Source organism: Nycticebus coucang, chromosome 8 (assembly GCF_027406575.1).
Source record: "Nycticebus coucang isolate mNycCou1 chromosome 8, mNycCou1.pri, whole genome shotgun sequence".
Taxonomy (NCBI): Eukaryota; Metazoa; Chordata; class Mammalia; order Primates; family Lorisidae; genus Nycticebus; species Nycticebus coucang.
This window is the reverse complement of record NC_069787.1, coordinates 127,365,963-127,390,341: the sequence shown is the minus strand read 5'-3', so window position 1 is coordinate 127,390,341 and position 24,379 is coordinate 127,365,963. Positions and strand designations below refer to the sequence as shown.

Genomic DNA, 24,379 nt, shown 5'->3' with positions numbered 1-24,379 from the left:
CTATCAGTAGATGAGAATTAAAGACAAATTAACACATTGCCACACTAGAAACTTTTTTTCCTTGGGACCACAATATTTTATTATAAAAACTGGATAAAAACTTTGGAAACAAAATGATCTCTTCTAATTGAAAAATTTGTTACTCCCACTTTGGTGATTATCGGCGACTCTTCATCTGCTAGAATGCGTTCCTCTTCATAAATGAAAGTTTGCCATTTGTCCTTCAAGGTTTAAACTGACGCTTTCCTTAAAGAATTCCATAGGAAACGAGAGCCGCTTTCATTATTCCCTGACTCCACCCCTCGGGTTAATGTTAATAGCTTGTGGATATTATAGGAGATATAACCTTAGAGCCAAATTCCTCTGGGATTTGTCTCCTGAGGTCAGACGTTCTATCTCCCCAGCGAGAGTGTAAGCAAGATCCCTGTTTTCTACATCTCAAATTCTTCCCAACATTTTCAATACTCTTCTTTCTTCTAACCACCTGGTATATTATTCTGCATTCAGTAATGTTTACTGAGCAAATGAGAACCTGTATTAGGTGGTAAAAGAACAGCTTGATTAGTGGTTAGGAGGTTGGAGCCTCTGCTGTACAACTGAGCAACTACATTATTTCAGGTGAATCATGAGTCTCCGTTTTCGTACCATACAATGGTTCAGAGGTAGCAAGTGGGTGGATTTAAGAGTTCCACGACACTGTAAATATTTAAATGTTATTTAAATATCGGTACTGGGGATCAGCCTCCACCCATGCCACAGTGTCTCTTCATTTGGATTTAACAGACATCTACAGAACATTTCATCCCAACAAAACTGAATACACATACTTCTCATCAGCCCATAGAACATACTCCAAAATCGATCACATCTTAGGCCACAAGTCTAACCTCAGTAAATTTAAAGGAATAGAAAGTATTCCTGGCATCTTCTTGGACCACCATGGAATAAAAATTGAACTCAGTAACAACAGGAATCTGCATACTCATACAAAAACGTGGAAGTTAAATAACCTTACGCTGAATGATAATTGGGTCAGATGAGATTAAGAAGGAAATGGCCAAATTTCTGGAACAAAACGACAATGAAGACACGAATTATCAGAATCTCTGGGATACCACAAAGGCAGTCCTAAGAGGGGAATTTATAGCAGTGCAAGCCTTCCTCAAGAGAACGAAAAGAGAGGAAGTTAACAACTTAATGAGACTTCTCAAGCAACTGGAAAAGGAAGAACATTCCAACCCCAAACCCAGTAGAAAAGAACCAAAATTAGAGCAGGATTAAATGAAATTGAAAAAAAAGAATTATACAACAGATCAATAAATCAAAAAGTTGGTTTTTTGAAAACGTCAATAAAATACATAAACGTTTGGCTAACCTAACCAGGAAAAAGAGTAAAATCTCTAATCTCATCAATCAGAAACAACAAAGACGAAATAACCGACTCCTCAGAAATTCAAAAAATCCTTAATGAATATGACAAGAAACTTTATTCTCAGTAATATGAAAATCTGAAGGAAATTGACCAATACTTGGAACCATGTCACCTTCCAAGACTTAACCAAAATCAAGTGGAAATGCTGAACAGGCCAATATCGAGTTCTGAAATAGTATCAACCATACAAAAATCTCCCTAAAAAGAAAAGCCCGGGACTAGGTGGTTTCACATCAGAATTCTACCAAACCTTTAAAGAGGAATTTGTACCTATATTACTCAACTTGTTCCAAAATGTAGAAAAAGAAGGAAGACTACCCAACATGTTCTATGAAGCAAACATCACCCTGATCCCCAAACCAGGAAAAGACCCAACAAGAAAAGAAAATTATAGACCAATATCACTAATGAATATTGATGCAAAAGTATTCAACAAGATCCTAACAAACAGAATCCAGCAACACATCAAACAAATTATACATCATGACCAAGTGGGTTTTATCCCAGGGTCTCAAGGCTGGTTCAATGTACGTAAATCTATAAGTATAATTCAGCACATAAACAAATTAAAAAACAAAGACCATATGATTCTCTCAATTGACACAGAAAAAGCTTTTGATAATATCCAACATCCCTTCATGATCAGAACACTTAAGAAAATTGGTATAGAATGGACATTTCTTAAACTGATAGAGGCCATCTACAGCAAACCCACAGCCAATATCGTATTGAATGGAGTTAAATTGGAATCATTTCCACTCAGATCAGGAACCAAACAAGGCTGTCCATTGTCTCCACTGCTCTTTAACATTGTAATGGAAGTTTTAGCCACTGCAATTAGGGAAGAAAAGGTGATCAAGGGTATCCATATAGGGTCAGAAGAGATCAAACTTTTGCTCTTCGCAGATATGATTGTATATCTGGAAAACACCAGGGATTCTACTAAACTCTTAGAAGTGATCAAGAAATACAAAAGCATCTCAGGTTACAAAATCAACATTCATAAATCGGTAGCCTTTATATATACCAACAATAGTCAAGCTGAAAAACACTTAAGGACTCTATTCCATTCACAGTAGTGCCAAAGAAGATGAAATATTTGGGAATTTATCTAACAAAGAACGTGAAAGATCTCTATAAAGAGAACTATGAAACTCTAAGAAAAGAAATAGCTGAAAATGTTAACAAATGAAAAACATACCATGCTCATGGCTGGGAAGAATCAACATTGTTAAAATGTCCATACTACCCAAAGCAATATACAATTTTAATGCAATCCCTATTAAAGCTCCACTGTCATACTTTAAAGATCTTGAAAAAAATACTTTGTTTTATATGGAATCAGAAAAAACCTTGAATAGCCAAGACATTACTCAGAAATAAAAACAAAGCAGGAGGAATCACGCTACCAGACCTCAGACTATACTATAAATCAATAGTGATCAAAACAGCATGGTACTGGCACAAAAACAGAGGTAGATGTCTGGAACAGAATAGAGAACCAAGAGATGAATCCAGCTACTTACCATTATTTGATCTTTGACAAGCCATTTAAAAACATTCGGGGGCGGGGGTGGAGATTACCTATTTAACAAATGGTGCTGGGTGAACTGGCTGGCAACTTGTAGAAGACTGAAACTGGACCCACACCTTTCACCATTAACTAAGATAGACTTTCACTGGATGAAAGATTTAAACTTAAGACATGAAACTATAAAAATACTAGAAGAGAGTGCAGGGAAAAACTCTTGAAGAAATTGGCCTGGGCGAGTATTTTATGAGGAGGACCCCCCCCCCCCAGGCAATTGAAGCAGCTTCAAAAATACACTACTGGGACCTGATCAAACTAAAAAGCTTCTGCACAGCCAAGAACACAGTAAGTAAAGCAAGCAAACAGCCCTCAGAATGGGAAAAGATATTTGCAGCTTATGTCTCCAACAAAGGTTTAATAACCAGAATCCACAGAGAACTCAAACGTATAAGCAAGAAAAGAATAAGTGATCCCATTGCAGGCTGGGCAAGGGACTTGAAGAGTAACTTCTCTGAAGAAGACAGGTGCACGGCCTACAGACATATGAAAAAATGCTCATCATCTTTAATCATTAGAGAAATGCAAATCAAAACTACTTTGAGATATCATCTAACTCCTGTAAGATTAGCCCATATCACAAAATCCCAAGACCAGAGATGTTGGCGTGGATGTGGAGAAAAGGGAACACTTTTGCACTGCTGGTGGGAATGCAAATTAATACATTCCTTTTGGAAAGATGTTTGGAGAACACTTAGAGATCTAAAAATAGATCTGCCATTCAATCCTATAATTCCTCTACTAGGCATATACCCAGAAGACCAAAAATCACATCATAACAAAGATATTTGTACCAGAATGTTTATTGCAGCCCAATTCATAATTGCTAAGTCATGGAAAAAGCCCAAGTGCTCATCGATCCACGAATGGATTAATAAATTGTGGTATATGTACACCATGGAATATTATGCAGCCTTAAAGATGGAGACTTTCCCTCTTTCATGTTCACATGGATGGAGCTGGAACATATTCTTCTTAGTAAAGTATCTCAAGAATGGAAGAAAAAGTATCCAATGTACTCAGCCCCACTATGAAACTAATTTGTGGCTTTCATATGAAAGGTATAACCCAGTTATAACCTAAGAATATGGGGAAGGGGAGAGGGAGGGAGAGTGATTGGGATTACACCTGCAGTGCATCTTACAAGGGTACATGTGAAACTTAGTAAATGTAGAATATAAATGTCTTAACACAGTAACTAAGAAAATGCCAGGAAGGCTATATTAACCAGTGTGATGAAAATGTGTCAAACGGTCTATAAAACCAGTGTATGGTGCCCCATGATCGCATTAATGTACACAGCTACGATTTAATAATAAAAATAAATAAATAAATAAAAATAAATATTGGTACTGATCACAACCACACTCTATTCCATTAGGGATGTGAGGAGAGATGAATACGAATTCCAATGAGAAGAATATTCAAAGTAAGACAAATACAGAGACCAAATAACCATCAGACAGGCAGGAAAAAAGATGATGTATTTGGAAAATTAATAAAGCAACGGCGAATCAGAACAGAGAGATCCTGGCAAGGCCAGAAATGTAGATTCTGCTTAAAAAGGATGAGAAGGGGTTCGAGGGCAGAATGTAAATGGGGATAGCTTAATAAATATTTTATTAGTGTTAAGCAAATGAAGTATGTTTTTTTATCACTCTTCTGTCATTCAAGTTTGAAATCAAAGATTAAAGCCAGTGTTGAGAATGCTTATAATGAAAATAAGATGGCATTCAAAAAACATTGTAGAAATAAAAATTCTTGGCATTAAAATAAAGATTCATATTATCAACACTTGACCATTAGAATCCTATTTTCCTGTACTTTTTCTCCATTTTTTTTTTCTTTTTGGTAGGAAGAGAGGTATGGCAATTTTAACCAGAGTTAAAATGCTGCTTAAGTTTAACTTTATTAAATTTTTAATTCCAAGTAACACTAGACTCATTTCATTAAAATTTTTAGACCGCAGACCACATCATATCATAGATTAAAATGGTGTCAGGAAGGAGATGAACTTGGTGAACAGAGATGAAGTCTGGTGTGACAGTCTCTGTGTTGCTAAGAAAAAGTCAAGTTCAGTTTACCAGTTCTGCAGGAAAATAGAACCTCTTTAGAAAAGAATCTGAAAATTTTTAAATAACAGTTCTTGGGTTATCGGATGTGAAAGATATCCAAAATTTAAGTAACACTTTAAGTACCTGGTTGATGAAAGGCAATAAAAATACCACTTAAGAAAAAGGACAAAAATGAAAAGGGATTTAAGAGCCAATTTTAGAGACTTTCTGACAAATTTCGCTACTGAAACTGCAGAGAAGAAACTATCTGTGTACGTTACATAACTCTGAATCCAGTTTGCCCTTAACCTTCTACCTCAGAAAAGAGTTTAAGCAAGGTCCATAATGAAAATTTTTCACAAAGAAAACAATTGTGTGTGTATTAAAGACCTACCTGCTTCGTCATAAGACACAGTTAATTTTTCTAGCATTTCTCGATCAATTGACAGGATCTGCTGCTCGAGGATGGTCTGGTAAGACAGCACACTGTTTTCTTTGTCCTTCTCATAGTCCTGAAGATGCTGTTTTAGGGCCTCTGGGAGTCGAGATTTTACATATTCAGCTGCAGTCTGCAGAAAAAAACAGAACTCCATGAGTGTTTCTCCTCTTAGCCTTTTCACTTACCCTCAGGGGCTGCCGACGAAACTCAAAGGACTGCGGAATCCACCCTCCAGACAAGCGTGTCCTTGCCATGGTCATTTTAGACTCCCCTGTACCTAGTAAGGTGGCTCTTCAAATAGACAGACTTACGGAGCTCTGAGAGTTTTCTACCAAGTTGAAAGGTATAAAGATAATGGATTTGGTTTGATATGCAGAGTGAGTGCTGAGAGTTTCAACTCTGACAGTGAACTCTGAAGGCCCCAGGATAGGAACTTGGCTAGACACAAGCAAATGTGACTTCTTCGCCCTCTTCTAGGATGCGGAAGATGGGCTCCCTGCTGAGATGAGCGACTGCCTACGCCATGCCATCCACATCTGCACTTTGCTCTGCTAGTCTCCACTCGTTAACGGTCCCAGGAGAATGCTCGTTAAGTGAGTACAAAGGAGCGCCCTCTGCCAGCTGCTAATGAAGAGATGGGACAAAGGGCTCTGACACAACCATGCCCCTTAACCTAAAAGAACTGTTCACCATGTAAATGGTCGTTATATACTATATTTTTTTTTTCTTTTTAATTCCTGGGGTTTTTCTTCTACCTATCTGCACGACACGCTCCTAACATCTGCAACTGCAGGCAGTGATTTCCGTCAGGGAACAGCACTCTACCTGGGGGCAGGAAGGAAGATGAGCATTTTGAAAAAGACCTTTTCTTTCTTTTTTTTTTTTTTTTTTTTAATTAAATCATAGCTGTGTACATTAATGTGATCATGGGGCACTATACCCTGGTTTCATAGACCGTTTGACACATTTTCATCACACTGGTTAACATACCTTCCTGGCATTTTCTTATTATGCTAAGACATTTACATTCCACATTTACTAAGTTTCACATATGAAAAAGACCTTTTCGAAAGATTCTGATATGTTCTTCTGGTGGGCTGGTGGGCTCCCTCTTGTTGAGAATCACAATGCTAATTAAAAAGAACTTTACAGGAGAAATTAAGTGACAGGATGGCATTTATGAATCAGGGGAATTTGACAATTCTGAAAAGATACCTCCTGAGATGTCCGGATTGGCCTCTCCCTGCACTGCAGGCCTGCTTGCCTTGCTAGTGTCTACAGTTGATACAGCGATGCGTGAAGCTATACAATACTGTTTCAATTACATTCACAACCACTCAAAAACTTTAAACTGCTAGGAAAAGATAGCCCTTGGGGCAATCTTTGCCTATAATAAAGCAAAGACTCATCTTTTCATACATAGTTCAATTTTTAAGATCCTGTGGTATAATACAGCACAGGAGGGTGACTACGGTTAACAGTGAGACTGTGTATTACAAAACAGCTAGGAGAAAGGGTTTTGAATATCCTTAGCACAAAGAAATAAGGTAATTACATGAGGCGATGATTATGCTAACTACCCTGATTTGAGTAGTATACAACATAAACATGTATTAACACATGAAATGTACCCCACAGACAAGTTACAATTACAATGTATCAACTTTTAAAAATCTTGTACAGCTATTGCACAATTTAATATCAGTCTGAGTAAACCAAACAAAAACATACGCTGGGAAAAAGAATCCCTATTCAATTAAATGGTGCTGGGAGAACTGGATAACCACACGTAAAAGACTGAAACTGGACCCATACCTTTGACCACTTACAAAAATTGATTCAAGATGAATAAAAGATTTAAGGCACAAAACAATAAAAACCCTCGAAGAAAGTGTGGGGAAAACACCTGAAGATATCGGCCTGGGGAAAGATTTTATGAAGACTTGTGTGGCAATCGCAACAACATCAAAAATAAACTGAATAGCTTCTATTGATAACTAGGATCTATATGGGTGGCGCCTGTGGCTCAAGGAGTAGGGTGCCAGTCCCATATGCTGGAGGTGACGGGTTGAAACCCAGCCATGGCCAAAAAAACACACACAAAAAAAGGATCTATAGAGAACATAAATTAATCAATAAAAAAAGGACCCAGCAATCCTGTCTATCACTGGGCAAGAGACATGAATAGAATCTTCTAAGACAGACAAATGGCTAACAAACATGAAAAAATGCTCATCATCCCTAATCATCAGAGAAATGCAAATTAAAACTACCCTGAGATATCACCTAACCCCAATGAGAATGGCCCACGTCACAGAGTCTCAAAGCTGCAGATGCTGGTGTGGATGGCAAACTGCTGGTGGGACTGTAAACTAATGTAACCTTTTTTGAGGGAAGTCCTCAACTCAAGCTAGACCTCCCATTTGATCCTGCAATCCCATTACTAGGCATCTACCCTGAGGAAAAAAGTCATTTTATCACAAGGACGTTTGTGCTAAACTGTTTACTGCAGCTCAATTTACAATCGCCAAAATGTGGAAACAGCCCAAATGCCCACCCACCCGGGAATGGATCAACAAGCTGTGGAATCCTATTCAGCCATTAAAAAAGATAGACTTTACATCTTTTGTAGTAACCTGGATGGAGAGGGAATGCATTCTTAGTAAAGTATCACAAGAATGGAGAAGCAAGAATCCAATATACTCCATTCTAATATGAAGGCAGCAGATGAGCTAATACAAGTGGGGGCGGGTAGGGGAATGAGCAAGTGTGGGGAGGAGGACGAGGGGGTCATGGTGCAGGGCACACCTCTTGGGGGCAAGACACAATTGTAAGAGGGATTTTACCTAACAAATGCAATCAGTGTAAATAATAAGTATGAGTTAAACACACAGACATACTACATACGTATGATCCATGCTCATCAATAGAGGTTCAGGTATTTTCATTTATAGAATAGTATGCTCTGTTACCTTTGGAAAAAATAAACTAGGACTATGTGCACTGACCAGGAAGAGCATCATGACACGTTACTGAGATTAAAAAGCAAAGCTCCGGCACATACAGGGATAGTGCATCCTTTTAATGTAAAGCACACGTCTGTCTCCATTGTACTTAGTGCTATACGTTTGGGTGGGAGATATGGAAGGGGATATTCCAGTTCTGAAGGACACTTTACCTTCCAGATTTCTGTATTGTTTTTCCATGTTCTTACTATAATTTTTTAAATTATCTTTAAAATATATTTCTTTGTAACTTTACAGTTTCTTTTTAAACGTTAGCACAATTCAGGATGAAAAGAAACCTGGTGTTAACAATGACAATTGACTTCCCAGGAAAAGGCCACTGGGAAGCAATGAGAAGAGCTTTATTTCAGTCCCTAGAGTAGCTAAAGATAGCACACAACGTTTTTTAATTTCCAGATTTATATTTAGATTTCCCTAAGTCAGTTGCTGATGAAATTACAACTTTAAAATATTGCCAAACGTTGTTCAATTTCTCTCAGGCAGCTGGTGCAGAACAAATAAAATTATTCCATAAAATGTAAATGGACTCAGCACACTGCACAACGTATTTAATCCTAATGTCTAATAATTTTCCTCTGACACTGGAAAATACAGAGACACACCGCAGAATGACTATTTTAAACTTTCCCTGTCCGGCTACTCAGTGTAATATCTGCCATTAACTGTCTCCACGGAACACCTCTGAGGTACGGGACATAGTTCCACAATTCACGTTTTATAGTGATGTACTCTGTATTATTGCAAGCAGACCACATGTCTCCTTCCAACTGTGCCCACTGATTGCGTTTGAAATGAAATTTGCTCTTCTAATTACAATCATGATATAGTTCTTTGAACAGGCCTTTGTCTTGGACTACATTGGAGTTGTATTTGGGCATTCCATTTCTAAAACAGTATAACTTCATGTGTAGATTTCCTTCTGTTGGTAAAGATTCTTAAGAGCAATGGAAAGAAAACTCCAGGCAAAATACTTTAGAGCAGTGGTTCTCAACCTTCCTAATGCCGCGGCCCCTTAATACAGTTCCTGTGAGCTGCGACGCACAGGTTGAGAACTGCTGCTTTAGAGCATCACCTGAGTATAAAGGTGATTTCTTAATGTATTCAAATGGCAGTTAAGTTCATTCTTGAACACGGGTTTATGTTCAAAAACATTATTAACGGATACTAGAGTTACTCTACAAGTCATACATAATACAAAGAGCAATTTAAATCTTAAAAATACACTAAATCTAAAAATGAAGTGAAAACAAGATAAAAATACATGATTACTTATCTATTCTTTAATCAATTAAGTGCTCCTAGAAGTCTAAGTCCTAAATTGCATATTTTTTTTTTTTTATTGTTGGGGATTCATTGAGGGTACAATAAGCCAGTTACACTGATTACAATTGTTAGGTAAAGTCCCTCTTGCAATCATGTCTTGCCCCCATAAAGTGTGACACACACTAAGGCCCCACCCCCCTCCCTCCATCCCTCTTTCTGCTTCCCCCCCATGACCTTAATTGTCATTAATTGTCCTCATACCAAGATTGAGTACATAGGATTCATGCTTCTCCATTCTTGTGATGCTTTACTAAGAATAATGTCTTCCACTTCCATCCAGGTTAATACAAAGGATGTAAAGTCTCCATTTTTTTTAATGGCTGAATAGTATTCCATGGTATACATATACCACAGCTTGTTAATCCATTCCTGGGTTGGTGGGCATTTAGGCTGTTTCCACATTTTGGTGATTGTAAATTGAGCTGCAATAAACAGTCTAGTACAAGTGTCCTTATGATAAAAGGATTTCTTTCCTTCTGAGTAGATGCCCAGTAATGGGATTGCAGGATCGAATGGGAGGTCTAGGTTGAGTGCTTTGAGGTTTCTCCATACTTCCTTCCAGAAAGGTTGTACTAGTTTGCAGTCCCACCAGCAATGTAAAAGTGTTCCCTTCTCTCCACATCCACGCCAGCATCTGCAGTTTTGAGATTTTGTGATATGGGCCATTCTCACTGGGGTTAGATGATATCTCAGGGATGTTTTGATTTGCATTTCTCTAATATATAGAGATGATGAACATTTTTTCATGTGTTTGTTAGCCATTCGTCTGTCGTCTTTAGAGAAAGTTCTATTCATGTCTCTTGCCCATTGATATAAGGGATTGTTGGCTTTTTTCATGTGGATTAATTTGAGTTCTCTATAGATCCTGGTTATCAAGCTTTTGTCTGATTGAAAATATGCAAATATCCTTTCCCATTGTGTGGGTTGTCTCTTTGCTTTGGTTATTGTCTCCTTAGCTGTACAGAAGCTTTTCAGTTTAATGAAGTCCCATTTGTTTATTTTTGTTGTTGTTGCAATTGCCATGGCAGTCCTCTTCATGAAGTCTTCCCCCAGGCCAATATCTTCCAGTGTTTTGCCTATGCTTTCTTTGAGGATTTTTATTGTTTCATGCCTTAAATTTAAGTCCTTTATCCATCTTGAATCAATTTTTGTGAGTGGGGAAAGGTGTGGGTCCAGTTTCAGTCTTTTACATGTAGACATCCAGTTCTCCCAACACCATTTATTGAATAGGGAGTTTTTCCCCCAAGGTAAGTTCTTGTTTGGTTTATCGAAGATTAGGTGGTTGTAAGATGTTAGTTTCATTTCTTGGTGTTCAATTCGATTCCAAGTGTCTATGTCTCTGTTTTTGTGCCAGTACCATGCTGTCTTGAGCACTATGGCTTTGTAGTACAGACTAAAATCTGGTATGCTGATGCCCCCAGCTTTATTTTTGTTACTAAGAACTGCCTTAGCTATACGGGGTTTTTTCTGGTTCCATACAAAACGCAGAATCATTTTTTCCAAATCTTGAAAGTACCATGTAGGTACTTTGATAGGAATGGCATTGAATAAGTAGATTGCTTTGGGAAGTATAGACATTTTAACAATGTTGATTTTTCCCATCCATGAGCATGGTATGTTCTTCCATTTGTTAATATCCTCTGCTATTTCCTTTCTGAGGAGTTCATAGTTTTCTTTATAGAGGTCCTTCACCTCCTTCGTTAGGTATATTCCTAGGTATTTCATTTTCTTTGAAACTATGGTGAAGGGAGTTGTGTCCTTAATTAGCTTCTCATCTTGACTGTTATTGGTGTATACAAAGGCTACTGACTTGTGGACATTGATTTTATATCCAGAAACATTACTGTATTTTTTGATGACTTCTGGGAGTCTTGTGGTTGAGTCTTTGGGGTTCTCTAAGTATAAGATCATGTAAATTGCATATTCTTATAACCTAATTATTCCAGAGACAATCACATTATTTTTCCATTATCAGTATCTTGCACGTGTGTAGCACTTTATGCTTTTCTAAGCAATTTATACCCTTTCCTTTCCATATCTTCATAATAACTTTTGAGTGAAAGTAGACTCATTACTAATTTGGACCAATCCTTCGTATCCTTTAAACTTTGGCCTAACCTACCTTCTACAAACAGCAAAGAGCATCCAGCAGTTTTCTAATTCTTGCCTTAATTTCTTCTTTTGGCAACAGGGTTAATTCTGGTAGGGACCCTTTGAGGACTCGTGCAGGATGTGCCTCAGACCTGCACATGTGAGTGAAGGGTGGCCTGGGGGGGTGTTAATTCCCCCAGGATGCTTAGGTTTGAGATTATCCAAATGTATCCGTGGTGGTATATACAACGAATCTCCCCATGGAATTCACATACGTTCATATTACACCAGTTTCAGCCTGAAGGACAGTAAAGGACTAAAGTATACCCTATAAAAAGAACTCAGTGAGCAAGAAGGATCAATAGAAAGAAAAGAATTTAAACTCTGGGAACACGGTAGAATGTATTTCCTATTATAGTGGTAGGTTACTTAAGAAATAAGCGATAAACATTAAAGAATTTGGGGGGGTGCAAAAGTATATTTTAAGAGCTGCTAAGTACTTCACAATTCATCTTAAAAAGAAAACCTGTCTGCCAGCCAACTCTAATTTATTGACTGTCTGCTGAGTCAAGCACATTGGACTTGACAATTTTGGGAGAAAGAGCCTCTATCAAAAAGGAACCTGCGATTTCTTTTTTTTCCTTTTTTTTTTGATTGTTGGGGATTCATTGAGGGTACAATAAGCCAGGTTACACTGATTGCAATTGTTAGGGAAAGTCCCTCTTGCAATCATGTCTTGCCCCCAGAAGGTGTGGCACACACCAAGGCCCCACCCCTCTCCCTCCTTCCCTCTCTCTGATTTTCCTTCCACCCCCACCCCCCACGACCTTAATTGTCATTAATTGTCCTCATATCAAAATTGAGTACATAGGATTCATGCTTCTCCATTTTTGTGATGCTTTACTAAGAATAATGTCTTCCACTTCCATCCAGGTTAATACGAAGGATGTAAAGTCTCCATTTTTTTTAATAGCTGAATAGTATTCCAGAGTATACATATACCACAGCTTGTTAATCCATTCCCGGGTTGGTGGGCATTTAGGCTGTTTCCACATTTTGGCGATTGTAAATTGAGCTGCAATGAACAGTCTAGTACAAGTGTCCTTATGATAAAAGGATTTTTTTCCTTCTGGGTAGATGCCCAGTAATGGGATTGCAGGATCAAATGGGAGGTCTGGCTTGAGTGCTTTGAGATTTCTCCATACTTCCTTCCAGAAAGGTTGTACTAGTTTGCAGTCCCACCAGCAGTGTAAAAGTGTTCCCTTCTCTCCACCTCCACACCAGCATTTGCAGTTTTGAGATTTTGTGATGTGGGCCATTCTCACTGGGGTTAGATGGTATCTCAGGGTTGTTTTGATTTGCATTTCTCTAATATATGGAGATTATGAACATTTTTTCATGTGTTTGTTAGCCATTCGTCCGTCATCTTTAGAGAAGGTTCTATTCATGTCTCTTGCCCATTGATATAAGGGATTGTTGGCTTTTTTCATGTGGATTAATTTGAGTTCTCTATAGATCCTAGTTATCAAGCTTTTGTCTGATTCAAAATATGCAAATATCCTTTCCCATTGTGTAGGTTGTCTCTTTGCTTTGGTTGTTGTCTCCTTAGCTGTACAGAAGCTTTTCAGTTTAATGAAGTCCCATTTGTTTATTTTTGTTGTTGCAATTGCCATGGCAGTCTTCTTCATGATGTCTTTCCACAGGCCAATATCTTCTAGTGTTTTTCCTATGCTTTGAGGATTTTTATTGTTTCATGCCTTAAATTTAAGTCCTTTATCCATCTTGAATCAATTTTTGTGAGTGGGGAAAGGTGTAGGTCCAGTTTCAGTCTTTTACATGTAGACATCCAGTTCTCCCAACACCATTTATTGAACAGGGAGTCTTTCCCCCAAAGTACGTTCTTGTTTGGTTTATTGAAGATTAGGTGGTTGTAAGATGTTAGTTTCATTTCTTGGTTTTCTATTCGATTCCAAGTGTCTATGTCTCTGTTTTTGCACCAGTACCATGCTGTCTTGACCACTATGGCTTTGTAGTACAGACTAAAATCTGGTATGCTGATGCCCCCAGCTTTATTTTTATTACTAAGAACTGCCTTAGCTATACGGGGTTTTTTCTGGTTCCATACAAAACGCAGAATCATTTTTTCCAAATCTTGAAAGTACAATGTTGGTATTTTGACAGGAATGGCATTGAATAGGTAGATTGCTTTGGGAAGGATAGACATTTTAACAATGTTGATTCTGCCCATCCATGAGCATGATGTGTTCTTCCATTTGTTAATATCCTCTGCTATTTCCTTTCTGAGGATTTCATGATTTTTTTATAGAGGTTCTTCACCTCCTTCGTTAGGTATATTCCTAGGTATTTCATTTTCTTTGAAACTATGGTGAAGGGAGTTGTGTCCTTAATTAGCTTCTCATCTTGACTGTTATTGGTGTATACAAAGGCTACTGACTTGTGGACATTGATTTTATATCCTGAAACATTGCTGTATTTTTTGATGACTTCTAGGGTCTTGTGGTTGAGTCTTTGGGATTCTCTAAGATCATGTCATCAGTAAAGAGGGAGAGTTTGACCTTCTGTGCTCCCATTTGGATTCCCTTTATTTCCTTGTCTTGCCTAATTGTATTGGCTAGAACTTCCAGCACTATGTTGAATAGTAAAGGTGACAGAGGACAACCTTGTCTGGTTCCAGTTCTAAGAGGAAAAGGTTACCCTGTGGGGTTTGAGGAACCTGCGATTTCAATCTGCAAACAAAACACATGAAATACTGGAAAGAGACGTTTTACAAATCCAATACACAAATAGGCATGGATCTTAAGACAAATTGATACTTATTTAGTATGTAAGCTTTCAGTTCTAAACAGCCTCGAGGGCAGTGATTTTCAACCTGTGTATCGCAAAAATTTTAAAAGATCATTATTTTTTAAAGAAATTCAAAGCACAGTAAGTATATTCTTTTTTTACTTTTTTAAATCAACATAATTTATGTGTGCTGCAGAAGTTTAACTATACCTTCAAGTGTTCTGGGAGATAAATAAGATTGAAAAACACTGTTCTAGAGAATGCTTTGCCAATATAAGATGTTTTAGAATTTTAACATCTGTCAAATTCTATGATTTTATACATTACCCTCCCCTCTCTATTTTACTTAACATACATACAAAAATAAAGGATTTCGAGATGAGCAGAGAGGAATCCTCAAGCTCCACTGAACTGAATGGGACAGCTGAGGGCAGCACCTTTCAGCTTTATTTATAGGGCACACACCCCTGACCTGGGACACACTGTTCAGGTTCATGTGCTGTGAGTGGACATGAGCTTTTGAAGTAGACCATAAGGAGACTAAAGCAAAGGGTGGACCTCTGTACCCACACCCAGGGTAAGTGTAACACTGATCTCCTGGTACGATGCTCCACCTGGCTCTCAGGGTGTCTCATCAGTGACCCTCTGTGAGGAGACTTTGGCTCTGAGAAAGACATACACAGAAATAAGATGGGAAATGAGTTCTGCAAATACTCAACAAGAAAGGGGCTGAATTCTGGGAAATTTTGAAGTAATTCAGGGACGATCACAAGGTATCCAGAGGTTAAAGAAGAAATCATGAGAACCCTTCAAAATTTGTTCCTGAGGAAGACCGAAGGGAGAAGGGCGTAATATTTTATTGCAGGCAAGGTTTCACTGCCCTTGGAGGGGAGTGACTGTGTGTTTGCTGATTTAGTATGTTAATTTACTGAGGTCCACCCTAGAATCCATCTTTCTTGTGGTAACATATCATTAACTTCTGACAGCTCCTCTTTGGCTCCAGGCACTTTAAAACAAAGTCAGAGTGAGTGCCCTTGCCAGCCAGGGAAAGGACAAAAGGAAGGAAGTCCCCCTCTCCTTCCTGCCAAGTGTCATTTCTTGCCATTTTTAGCCTTTGGCACTTTTGATCTGGAGAGGTTATTTAAATAAGAAAAGCATCTTTGAGTTGACAGTCTCATACTCCTGAATTCATAATTCTGCCTCAAGAATCCAAATTTGAGTCCTTCAAGAAATACAGCATTGAGGGAAAAAGTCCCAGGCTTAAACCAGAAGCATATAAATGAAATTTTACCCTTCTTACAAAGATTTAAGATTGTTCTGGAAAACCAATACCTCAGACACGCCAATGCCAGTCAGTCATGTGGCAAAATGGCCATGCAGAGGGCACAGCACTCAGGACGTGAGGACTCGATCGTATGACCAACTGAACGTGGAGACTGACGTTTACAGATTACTCAGGACAATTCCTCTGGGATTCTTCACATGACAAATCTTTAATAAATGTATCCTCTAATTGATATTTAATCTGATATCGTATTCATGTGTAGCACCAAGCATGCCAGGGCATGAAAATATAGCTCAAATCCCTCTTCCTGTATCATGGCGTCCCTAAAAGCAGATGGGCACCTTTCCATATAAAAACTAACTCACCTCCCTCTTCCAGATCTCTACTTTCTAACTGTGGGAAGACATAATTTAGCCACGGTATGAAATATTGTTTGGCCATGTGGTCCATTTTCCTTATTTGGATCAAAATCTACATTCAAAGTCTGACAGATTAAAAAATGTATTTCTTTACAGTCTAAAGAAAAGTTGAGGTTATTTTCCTACTACCAAAGTGGTGATGATGAATTCTTTGCCCCTCAGTTGTCACATATATTCCCATGGAAAGGTTAAGGGATTCCGGGGAATAGGTTATACTAGATCCACGGTCTTTCTCTAATTTTTTGTACAGTACACATACACAAACATCTAAGTTCTCATGTGAGATGGCAACAAAAAGTGGTTTAACAGCAGACTTTTTCATAAATCTGTCGAGAAAACAAGCAGTGCTCAGCCAAAGCAGTCTGGCTAAATTCTGTGATGGTTTACATTTGCAGCAGTTACAGAAAGAAGAAAGTGTTTCACAGTCTATACACTTGAGTTCTATAGAAAAAAATGCAAAGTAATAGTCGTTAAAGAAATGTGTTTCATATTTTCAAAAATGACAGTTAATTACTGATAAAATTTTCTTCCATTTCTGAATCTTGAGCTATAAAGCTTGGGGAAATACTAACTTCCATGAATGCTATCCAAATATATTCTGGAAAGTTCCATGCAGAATGCTAACTGAAAATGCCATTGGGAATTCGGGAAGCCACGGGGACAAACTGTTGTAAATGAATTATAAAACACTCATGAGTTATGAATCAAAAATCTCCATAGCTCTGACAGTAGAGCAGCCCCTCAGGGACCCGACCAAAACAGATAAAATGTTCCCTGGCTGGCAAACACTATTTGTATAGGAGCAGTGCCAGGACCCCCACTGGGCCTCCCTCGGCTTCTGCTCTGCAGCCACCTGTCCGGTGGCTTTATGGTGCCCCTGCAGAAAGTTGGGGTGGCCAGGCTGGCAGGGAAGCTGCAGATCAATGCTGGGGACACAAGGTTGAGAAGCGCCTTCATAACCAGGGTGAGATTCAGGCCTCCCTGTATGTGCAGTGGACATGGAGAGAAAGGCGATCCTTTCTTCATGGGAGCTGGATCTGCCTCGGTAGGATGGAACCCAAGGAGGATCCTCGCCCCCAAATCATTTTCCCTTTCGGCTTTCTTTGATTCCTGACATCCTATCATCATAGCTTCAGTCTTTGGCTAATGTCAGCTCCTCCCCTAACAAAAGGCAAATATTTTGAGGAAGAGTAATGGACTCAGTAACGTTCAGTCTTAGTGTGGACAAGTTGAGAAGACTTTTACCTATAAGGCACCCGCAGTGCAGAGGAGCAGTGAGGCACCAGGGAAACTCCTCAGAATGGGACACCAAGAGTGACAGCAGAGACAAGGACAGACAGGGCTTATCTACTCTGCAACTGCACGTAGAGAAAACGCCAAGACCTGTGCTGCTTGAGCCTGTGGGACTCTTCTGGCTGCCTCAAGATCTCCCACCAAAGCTGGTGTGAGGCCGACTTACCCCGCAGACTGCACTTGCTGCATTACCCAAGGATAAAGAACACGTTCAACAGCTCGCAGTGTGCGTACACCGTTGAAAAACTTCTCCCATTCAGATAAGAATAACCGCGTAGGTTGCAAAAGCAGCTTCTCAGAATTAAAGCTCTTGCTACCTTCCTCGTCCCACCTCGGCCGTGTTTCACGTTCAGACCTCCAGGATCACTCTCAGCCACTTCAGTGTCTCTGACTGGTCACCTGTTTGCCTCGTCACTGGTTTATGAGCAACTAGCAGGGCAGGACAGAAGATTTTTCACAGATGAGGGTTTTCCTGTCACCTCGTCTAACACAGGCACACCAGAAGGGAAGGGTGGGGACTGGGTGCTTTAAGGCCAGCTTGATATTCTGTGAGTGATAATTCTACACAACCTCAAAGAATTTTTCTTGTGGACCACGCCCACAATGTTTCCTCCTTTCATCCTGACCTCTGCCTCTCTTCTGCCACAAAAGCACATAAATGTCACACTATTATACTTCCTGAGCATCTTATTTTATGCCTCAGGAAACCACTTGCAAGACTGCTGATCTGGACAGAGCTGGAGCCTGTTGTACCTACTTATAATGTGTTTCCAAATATTTTTGTATAATTTTGAACCTGACTAAAATAGATCTTCTTCCCAGAAAAAACACACACAGACATCTCATGTCTTGTCTTAGGGATCCAGGTCTGAAGCTCATGGACGGGTCACCGTGAATCCTTACTAGACTTAGATCCACTCACGGGAGAGGCATTGGGGCAGGGCTTCAGTTTCTCTGCAAGATTTGGTGACTGGGCTTGATCAGTGTTTCTGCAGGGTGGTTCCCCAACAGGGTGGCCTGGGGAGAGGGGAAGAACTCCTTTAGGGGAAGCAGATTCATGGGCCCTGCACCATATTTAGTAAATCAAGTTTTTTAAAGAGAGACTCTCTGACTCTCCGCTTTTTAAGCCTGCACTGTATTATAACAGACTCACTAACAGGTGAGAAACACCAGATTCCACCCCCTAGAGATTCTGATTTTATAACATCTGGGCATGTGCATTTTTATAATGCTTTTAATGAATTTTAATATTTAGGGTTGCATAAGACTCTCCACAACATTAGTCCTCCACATTTCCAAGACTCAATTTGGCAAGGAAATATTTTTAATTCTTATAAAACCTTGACTACATACCATGACATTCCTGCCTGGCCTGTCAACCTTCAGTGCCACAGGCTTTAAGGCTGCCAGTCTGCTCAGCCTCAGGAAGGCTGAGCTTGCCCTTGAAGCAAACCAGCTGACCTTGAATAGCTCTGATGCCAGAGCGCACCTGGAACCCTCCCCCAGCCGTGTGTGTGCAATCAAGCTGGTCTCAGCAAGCTGTGTGCAAACAGGGCACACAGTGACCCGTGGGAGAGCACAGTGATTTCCTCTTGACCGTTCTCAGGCTGGTCAGAACACTGATCTGCAAGTGAAATGTTAAGTCCTGGAGAACTGCAGCAAAATGTAGCAGAAGGCAAAGGAAATGGGCACGGCCGGCAGTGTTGCAGAACCGCGCGCAGGGCTGGGAAGGCTGCCTTATTTTAGCAAGAGGAAAGTGGGATACATAATTTTGTGAAAAAGCTACAATTTCAGCAGTGAATGCACCTGTTTGGATAAATACGTATTATAAGGAGATACATTTTAAAGTTTGAGTAAATAGTTCATGGGCCTTCTAGAGAAAGATGTCTTTTCCCAAGTCCCACTCCAACGCCAACAGATGACACCCAGATAAGCAGGGTGACAGCCTTTCAACCAAGTCTGTCATCGGCTGTGTCAGACACCGTGCTAGATGGGCAGAAGCAGACATGTCCCTGGTCTCATGGTGCTTACAGTCTGCGGGGACACAGACATTAACAAGATTCTTCGAGGATATACAACGAAAGAACCTCAACAGCCTGGGGAGGGCCGAGAGAGTTTCTCTGCAAAAGTGATATGTAAGCCGAGACCTAAACAATGATCAGGAGGTTCACAAGCACAGGGATGAGGAGTAAGAGACTGACGCAGGCAGGAAAAACAGCATATGACTTTTCAAAAATGTGGATCTCTTAGAGCCATGCTAAATAAAAGTGGCACTCTAGAGGAGGAAAGAAGTCAAGATTGATTCCTGCTGAGGGTTTTACACCAGCCCTTGGGTCTATCCAGGGTCTCAAGGAAAGGATACATATGCCTGACATTTGCCCACAAGCAGCTAGTCACTTTCTACTTGTGGAGGGGAAGTTTCTAAATTTCTTTTCATTAAAATGGATTTATTACAAAGAATCTGCATTTAAAACAACGTGAGGCCCAACAAGCCGCTGACTTCCCAGGCAGCCTCTGTGTCTTTGGCTTTTTCTCTCTCTCACCTGCTCACGCTGTTGCCTTCCTTCACAGTAGGCAGCTGTGGAGCCACAGCCCTCCGTCCGCTCACACTTCTCTCTGGTGTTGACCTTACACCATTTTGACTTTTTGCTATAACACAATCATAACACTTTGGGAAGTCTTGTACTAGTCACTTTGTAAAAGTCAGAAAAGATGTTCTTTTATGAAGGGGACTGTGGGCTAAAAAAGCATCAGTTGATTTATAGCAACTAATTCAAAATCATTCATCTTGAGTTGTAAAATTCATGCCTCCAAAGTTAGTGCAATAAAACTAAGCTCTTTTAAGAAATGTGTGGAAGTTGCATCCGTATAAGAAAGTGGTGCTTCCAAAGGCAGCAGGCGCCCAATGGTCTCCTCATTCCAAGTCCCACTTCATCATTCTCCTCTGAGGACAACGGTCTTGTTACACGTAGAAAGATGCAGACAGCAGAGAAGGAAAAGACTCAAATGTATGGTGTGGCCTAATACTTCCCACTGGGAAAGTCTCAGTTCCAAAAGATGAAATGTGGGTAATCCTGAGAGAGCATTTACATTTCCAGGGATTTTTCCCACCTACCTGGGAGAAGGGCCAGAGAAATTAAAACTAATGTGATTCACCCATGTAGGTATGCTGCCTGAACTCTCTAGAAAGTATACTTCTGGGTTTTTTGCTTGCTTATTTTGTTCTGGTTTGCTTTTTTTTTTTTTTTTTTTTTTTGAGACAGTCTCACTTTGTCACCCTCGGTAGAGTCAAGCTCACAGCAACCTCAAACTCTTGAGCTTAAGCAATTCTCTTGCCTCAGTCTCCCAAGTAGCTGAGACTACAGGCGCCCACCACAGTGCCTGGCTATTTTTAGAAATGAGGTCTCGCTCTGACTCAGGCTGGTCTCAAACCTGTGAGCTTAGGCAATCCACCTTCCTCAGCCTCCCTAAAAAGCATATGTTTAACAACTATTTATCAACTATTCACTGTGTGCCAGGTACTATATACTTGGTACTTGTATAAATTCATTTAATCTTAGAACACACACACAGTAGACATGATTGCCATTGTTTTGCAGGTGTGTCTTTGTACATTCTTAGTAATCCTTTGCTCTCCAGCAAAATCTACAGTTTCATAACTACTTTATGTAGGCAAGTTTTAGGAATTCAGGACTAACAAAAATAAGAAATGAAATGAAACTAGGTTTAAGGAGGGACATTGAATATGTGCTTTAAGATTCCTTTACAGTTGACCTTTGAACAGCATGGGGTTAGGGGTGCCAATCCCTGTGCAGTGAAAATCTGTGTAACCTCTGACACCCCCAGTACTGAACTACTAATAGCCTAGTGTTTACAAGAAGCCTTGCCAACAGCATAAACAGTCAATAACACACATTTTCATGTGCTATAGTTATTCCACACTGTATTCTCACAATAAAGTAAGAGAAAAGAAAATGTTACTAAAATCTGTAAGGAAGACAAAATATATTTACCCTTCATTAAGTGGAAGCCGACTATCTTCACACTGAGAAGGCGGGGGGAGGAGGGAGAGGTTGGTCTTGCTGTCTGGGGGAGGCGGGCAGAGGGGGAAGAAAGTCCACGTCAGTGAACCTGCACAATTCAAACATGGTGGCGTTCAGGGGCCACCTGCATTTGTTAGAGATGAATTAAAAATTTTGAGTTTCTTGATGCCCAATGCAAAGAAATAAAGGCAACCATCTACACAAGTTAGTATCCTTAAAACAAATTACAGGAAGAATCAAAACAATGCCTATGTTGGGCGTTATTAAATAATCAAAGAACTATTTGCCTCTCAACCCAGACTGATAATCAGAATCCTTCTCAATATAGTATTCCAAGGCAGCCACCAATTAATCAAAGTTAAGATATGAGATGAATCCTGTTCATGAACTTTGGTCTAAATCCAAGGTGCAAACTGGAGCCCAAATGCCTGTTTTTGTAAATAAAGTTTTATTGGAACACAGCCCTGCCCATTTGTTCACATATCATCTGTGGTTGCTTTTCTACTACATTGGGAGAGTTGAGCAGTTGAGACGGAGACTGCCTGGTACACAAAGCCTAAATATTTACAACATGGCTCTTTAAAGAAAAATTTTGCCAAACCCTGGTATAGATAAATGGCCAAACTAAACAAAACTAGCACATATGCATACATATTAATATTATTTAGTTTGCATTTATTATATGCCTTCATGTATAAATGCAATATATTAGGTTCCAGGTATACAAAAGTTAAGCTGTCCATAGTCCTACCTTGAAATAGCCCACAAGCTAGTTACAGAGATGACTATTTGAAGAGATAATTACAAATCAATTTGATGTACAATTTACTATGTGAACCAAACAGAGTGATTTAAAAATTCTAACCCTCCAAAGGTGTTCCTTAAGCATTTTATTCTTTTCCATTTGACCATCCAACCTAAAAAGTTAGAGGGAGTCTCATAAATTACAGTCTGGTACCAATTCTCAGAGGAAATGGATGGCTAAAAATGCAGTCAGGTGCTATAAAAGGCAACTGCTTTACTTGATGTAAGATAAAAAATGAAAATTGTATTAAGCATTCTAAAAACAATAGGCAAAAAACTAACTTAAGCAACCTTAGATTCTCAAAACTGTCATTTGTTAGGAACTACCTAATCACAAGAAATTTTAAAAGGTTCCAGAGGGACATGTAAAGTTTGAATTAGGATTCAGGGACACCATAAATCCATAATTATAGTGAGTCACAGCTGCTCCGACCTTAGAATAATGAATTACTTAGTGAAGGCTGGTGCCTCCGAAATGGCAAGAAAAATTTCCACTCTAGAGCAGTGTCCTCTCCTTATGTCCTATACACAGACAGGCCTATCCAAGAGGGATCCACCCAAAGAGTTATTGTTGCAACAATTTCCACATGTCATAAATCATGGTGGAAATGACTAGAAAATATTATAAACTTTGCCATCTACAGTATAGTCAACTATTAATTTCTTTTTATTCCCCAAGGTAGTACCTGTGATCCTTCTCCAAACTTGTTTTGGAGAAGACTTAGGTGCCATAGGATAAAGAAGCCATTAAATAAGTCAAATTGACTTACGAGATACGATGGACCAGATTTTCTTTTTAACACAAGTCATATGTCCACATTCAAGCAGTTAGTTAAATAGCAGAGGTTACGAGAACTTTACAAGACAGGTGGCTGATTCTATTTGAAATCTTTCCTTTAAGAAAAGCACAAGACAAAATTGTATATATAACACGTTTTAATGACTTCGTTCCTAAACACTAGGTACATTCTCAGTCCTTTCCAGTTCAATTAAATAGAAAAGTTTGGATACACGTATGTGTGTGTCTTATGTAATTTTTCAAATGAAAATGCTACGAATGATAGTTCTGTTCCACAATAACCTCATTTACCGAGTGCCATTAGTGAATGAAGAGTTCCACAGAAGGGAGTGTTTCATTTAACTCAATTTTATTATTCTCAATGATAAATTATTGTAACCACTTTTGATGAAAATGTTCATAAAAGTATATGAAACATACTCTACAGCTTTTAAAAATGAATGCACGGAAGAAAATCCAGCATTTCCTTGATTGACTGAAGGCCATCTTCAGCGCGTGAAAGGGGGGGTGTAGCATGTATGTTTTCTGTATGTGAGTTTGGTTCCCACATCAAATCAAATCATGCTGGTCACTGAGTCCTCCACAGGGTCCTCCACGGCTGCTAAGAGGCTGTTCGTGCACCATCGTCCAGCCTCAAGACTGAAAGTGCAGCTTCTAGTTGGAGGAAGGTGCATGGGCTTTGTGACCACTTCCCTTAGTCCTTTTGTGCTCACTTTGTGGTCATTACAATGGTCCAGGTAACCTAAATGGGGGGGGGGGCTCTCTCTTTCAGACAAATGAAGTGTACAAAATATAGAAATGTGGATATTGGATGAATTTGAATTAAAAAACATGTAATATTTTAGGACAAACTTTTTATCAAACTATCAATTTCTCTTCAGATTCATATACTCTAAGAAAATTCATCAAATGGCATGAACAAAACTGGTCACTTTACAATGATGATGCACACGGATGGGTTGATGAACATGAGGAATT

The 24,379-nt window shown here is 39.3% G+C and overlaps 1 protein-coding gene across 2 annotated transcripts in view; it reads right to left on the bottom strand.

The window, feature by feature from the left end:
• Positions 1–24,379, bottom strand: part of PPM1L (protein phosphatase, Mg2+/Mn2+ dependent 1L) — a 316,224-nt gene that overhangs the window by 79,916 nt on the left and 211,929 nt on the right. For both annotated transcript variants that reach the window (XM_053599806.1, XM_053599807.1), the window contains exon 2: positions 5,469–5,643. In XM_053599806.1, coding sequence (XP_053455781.1) covers positions 5,469–5,643 — 175 coding nt within the window. The remainder of the gene's footprint in view (positions 1–5,468; positions 5,644–24,379) is intronic.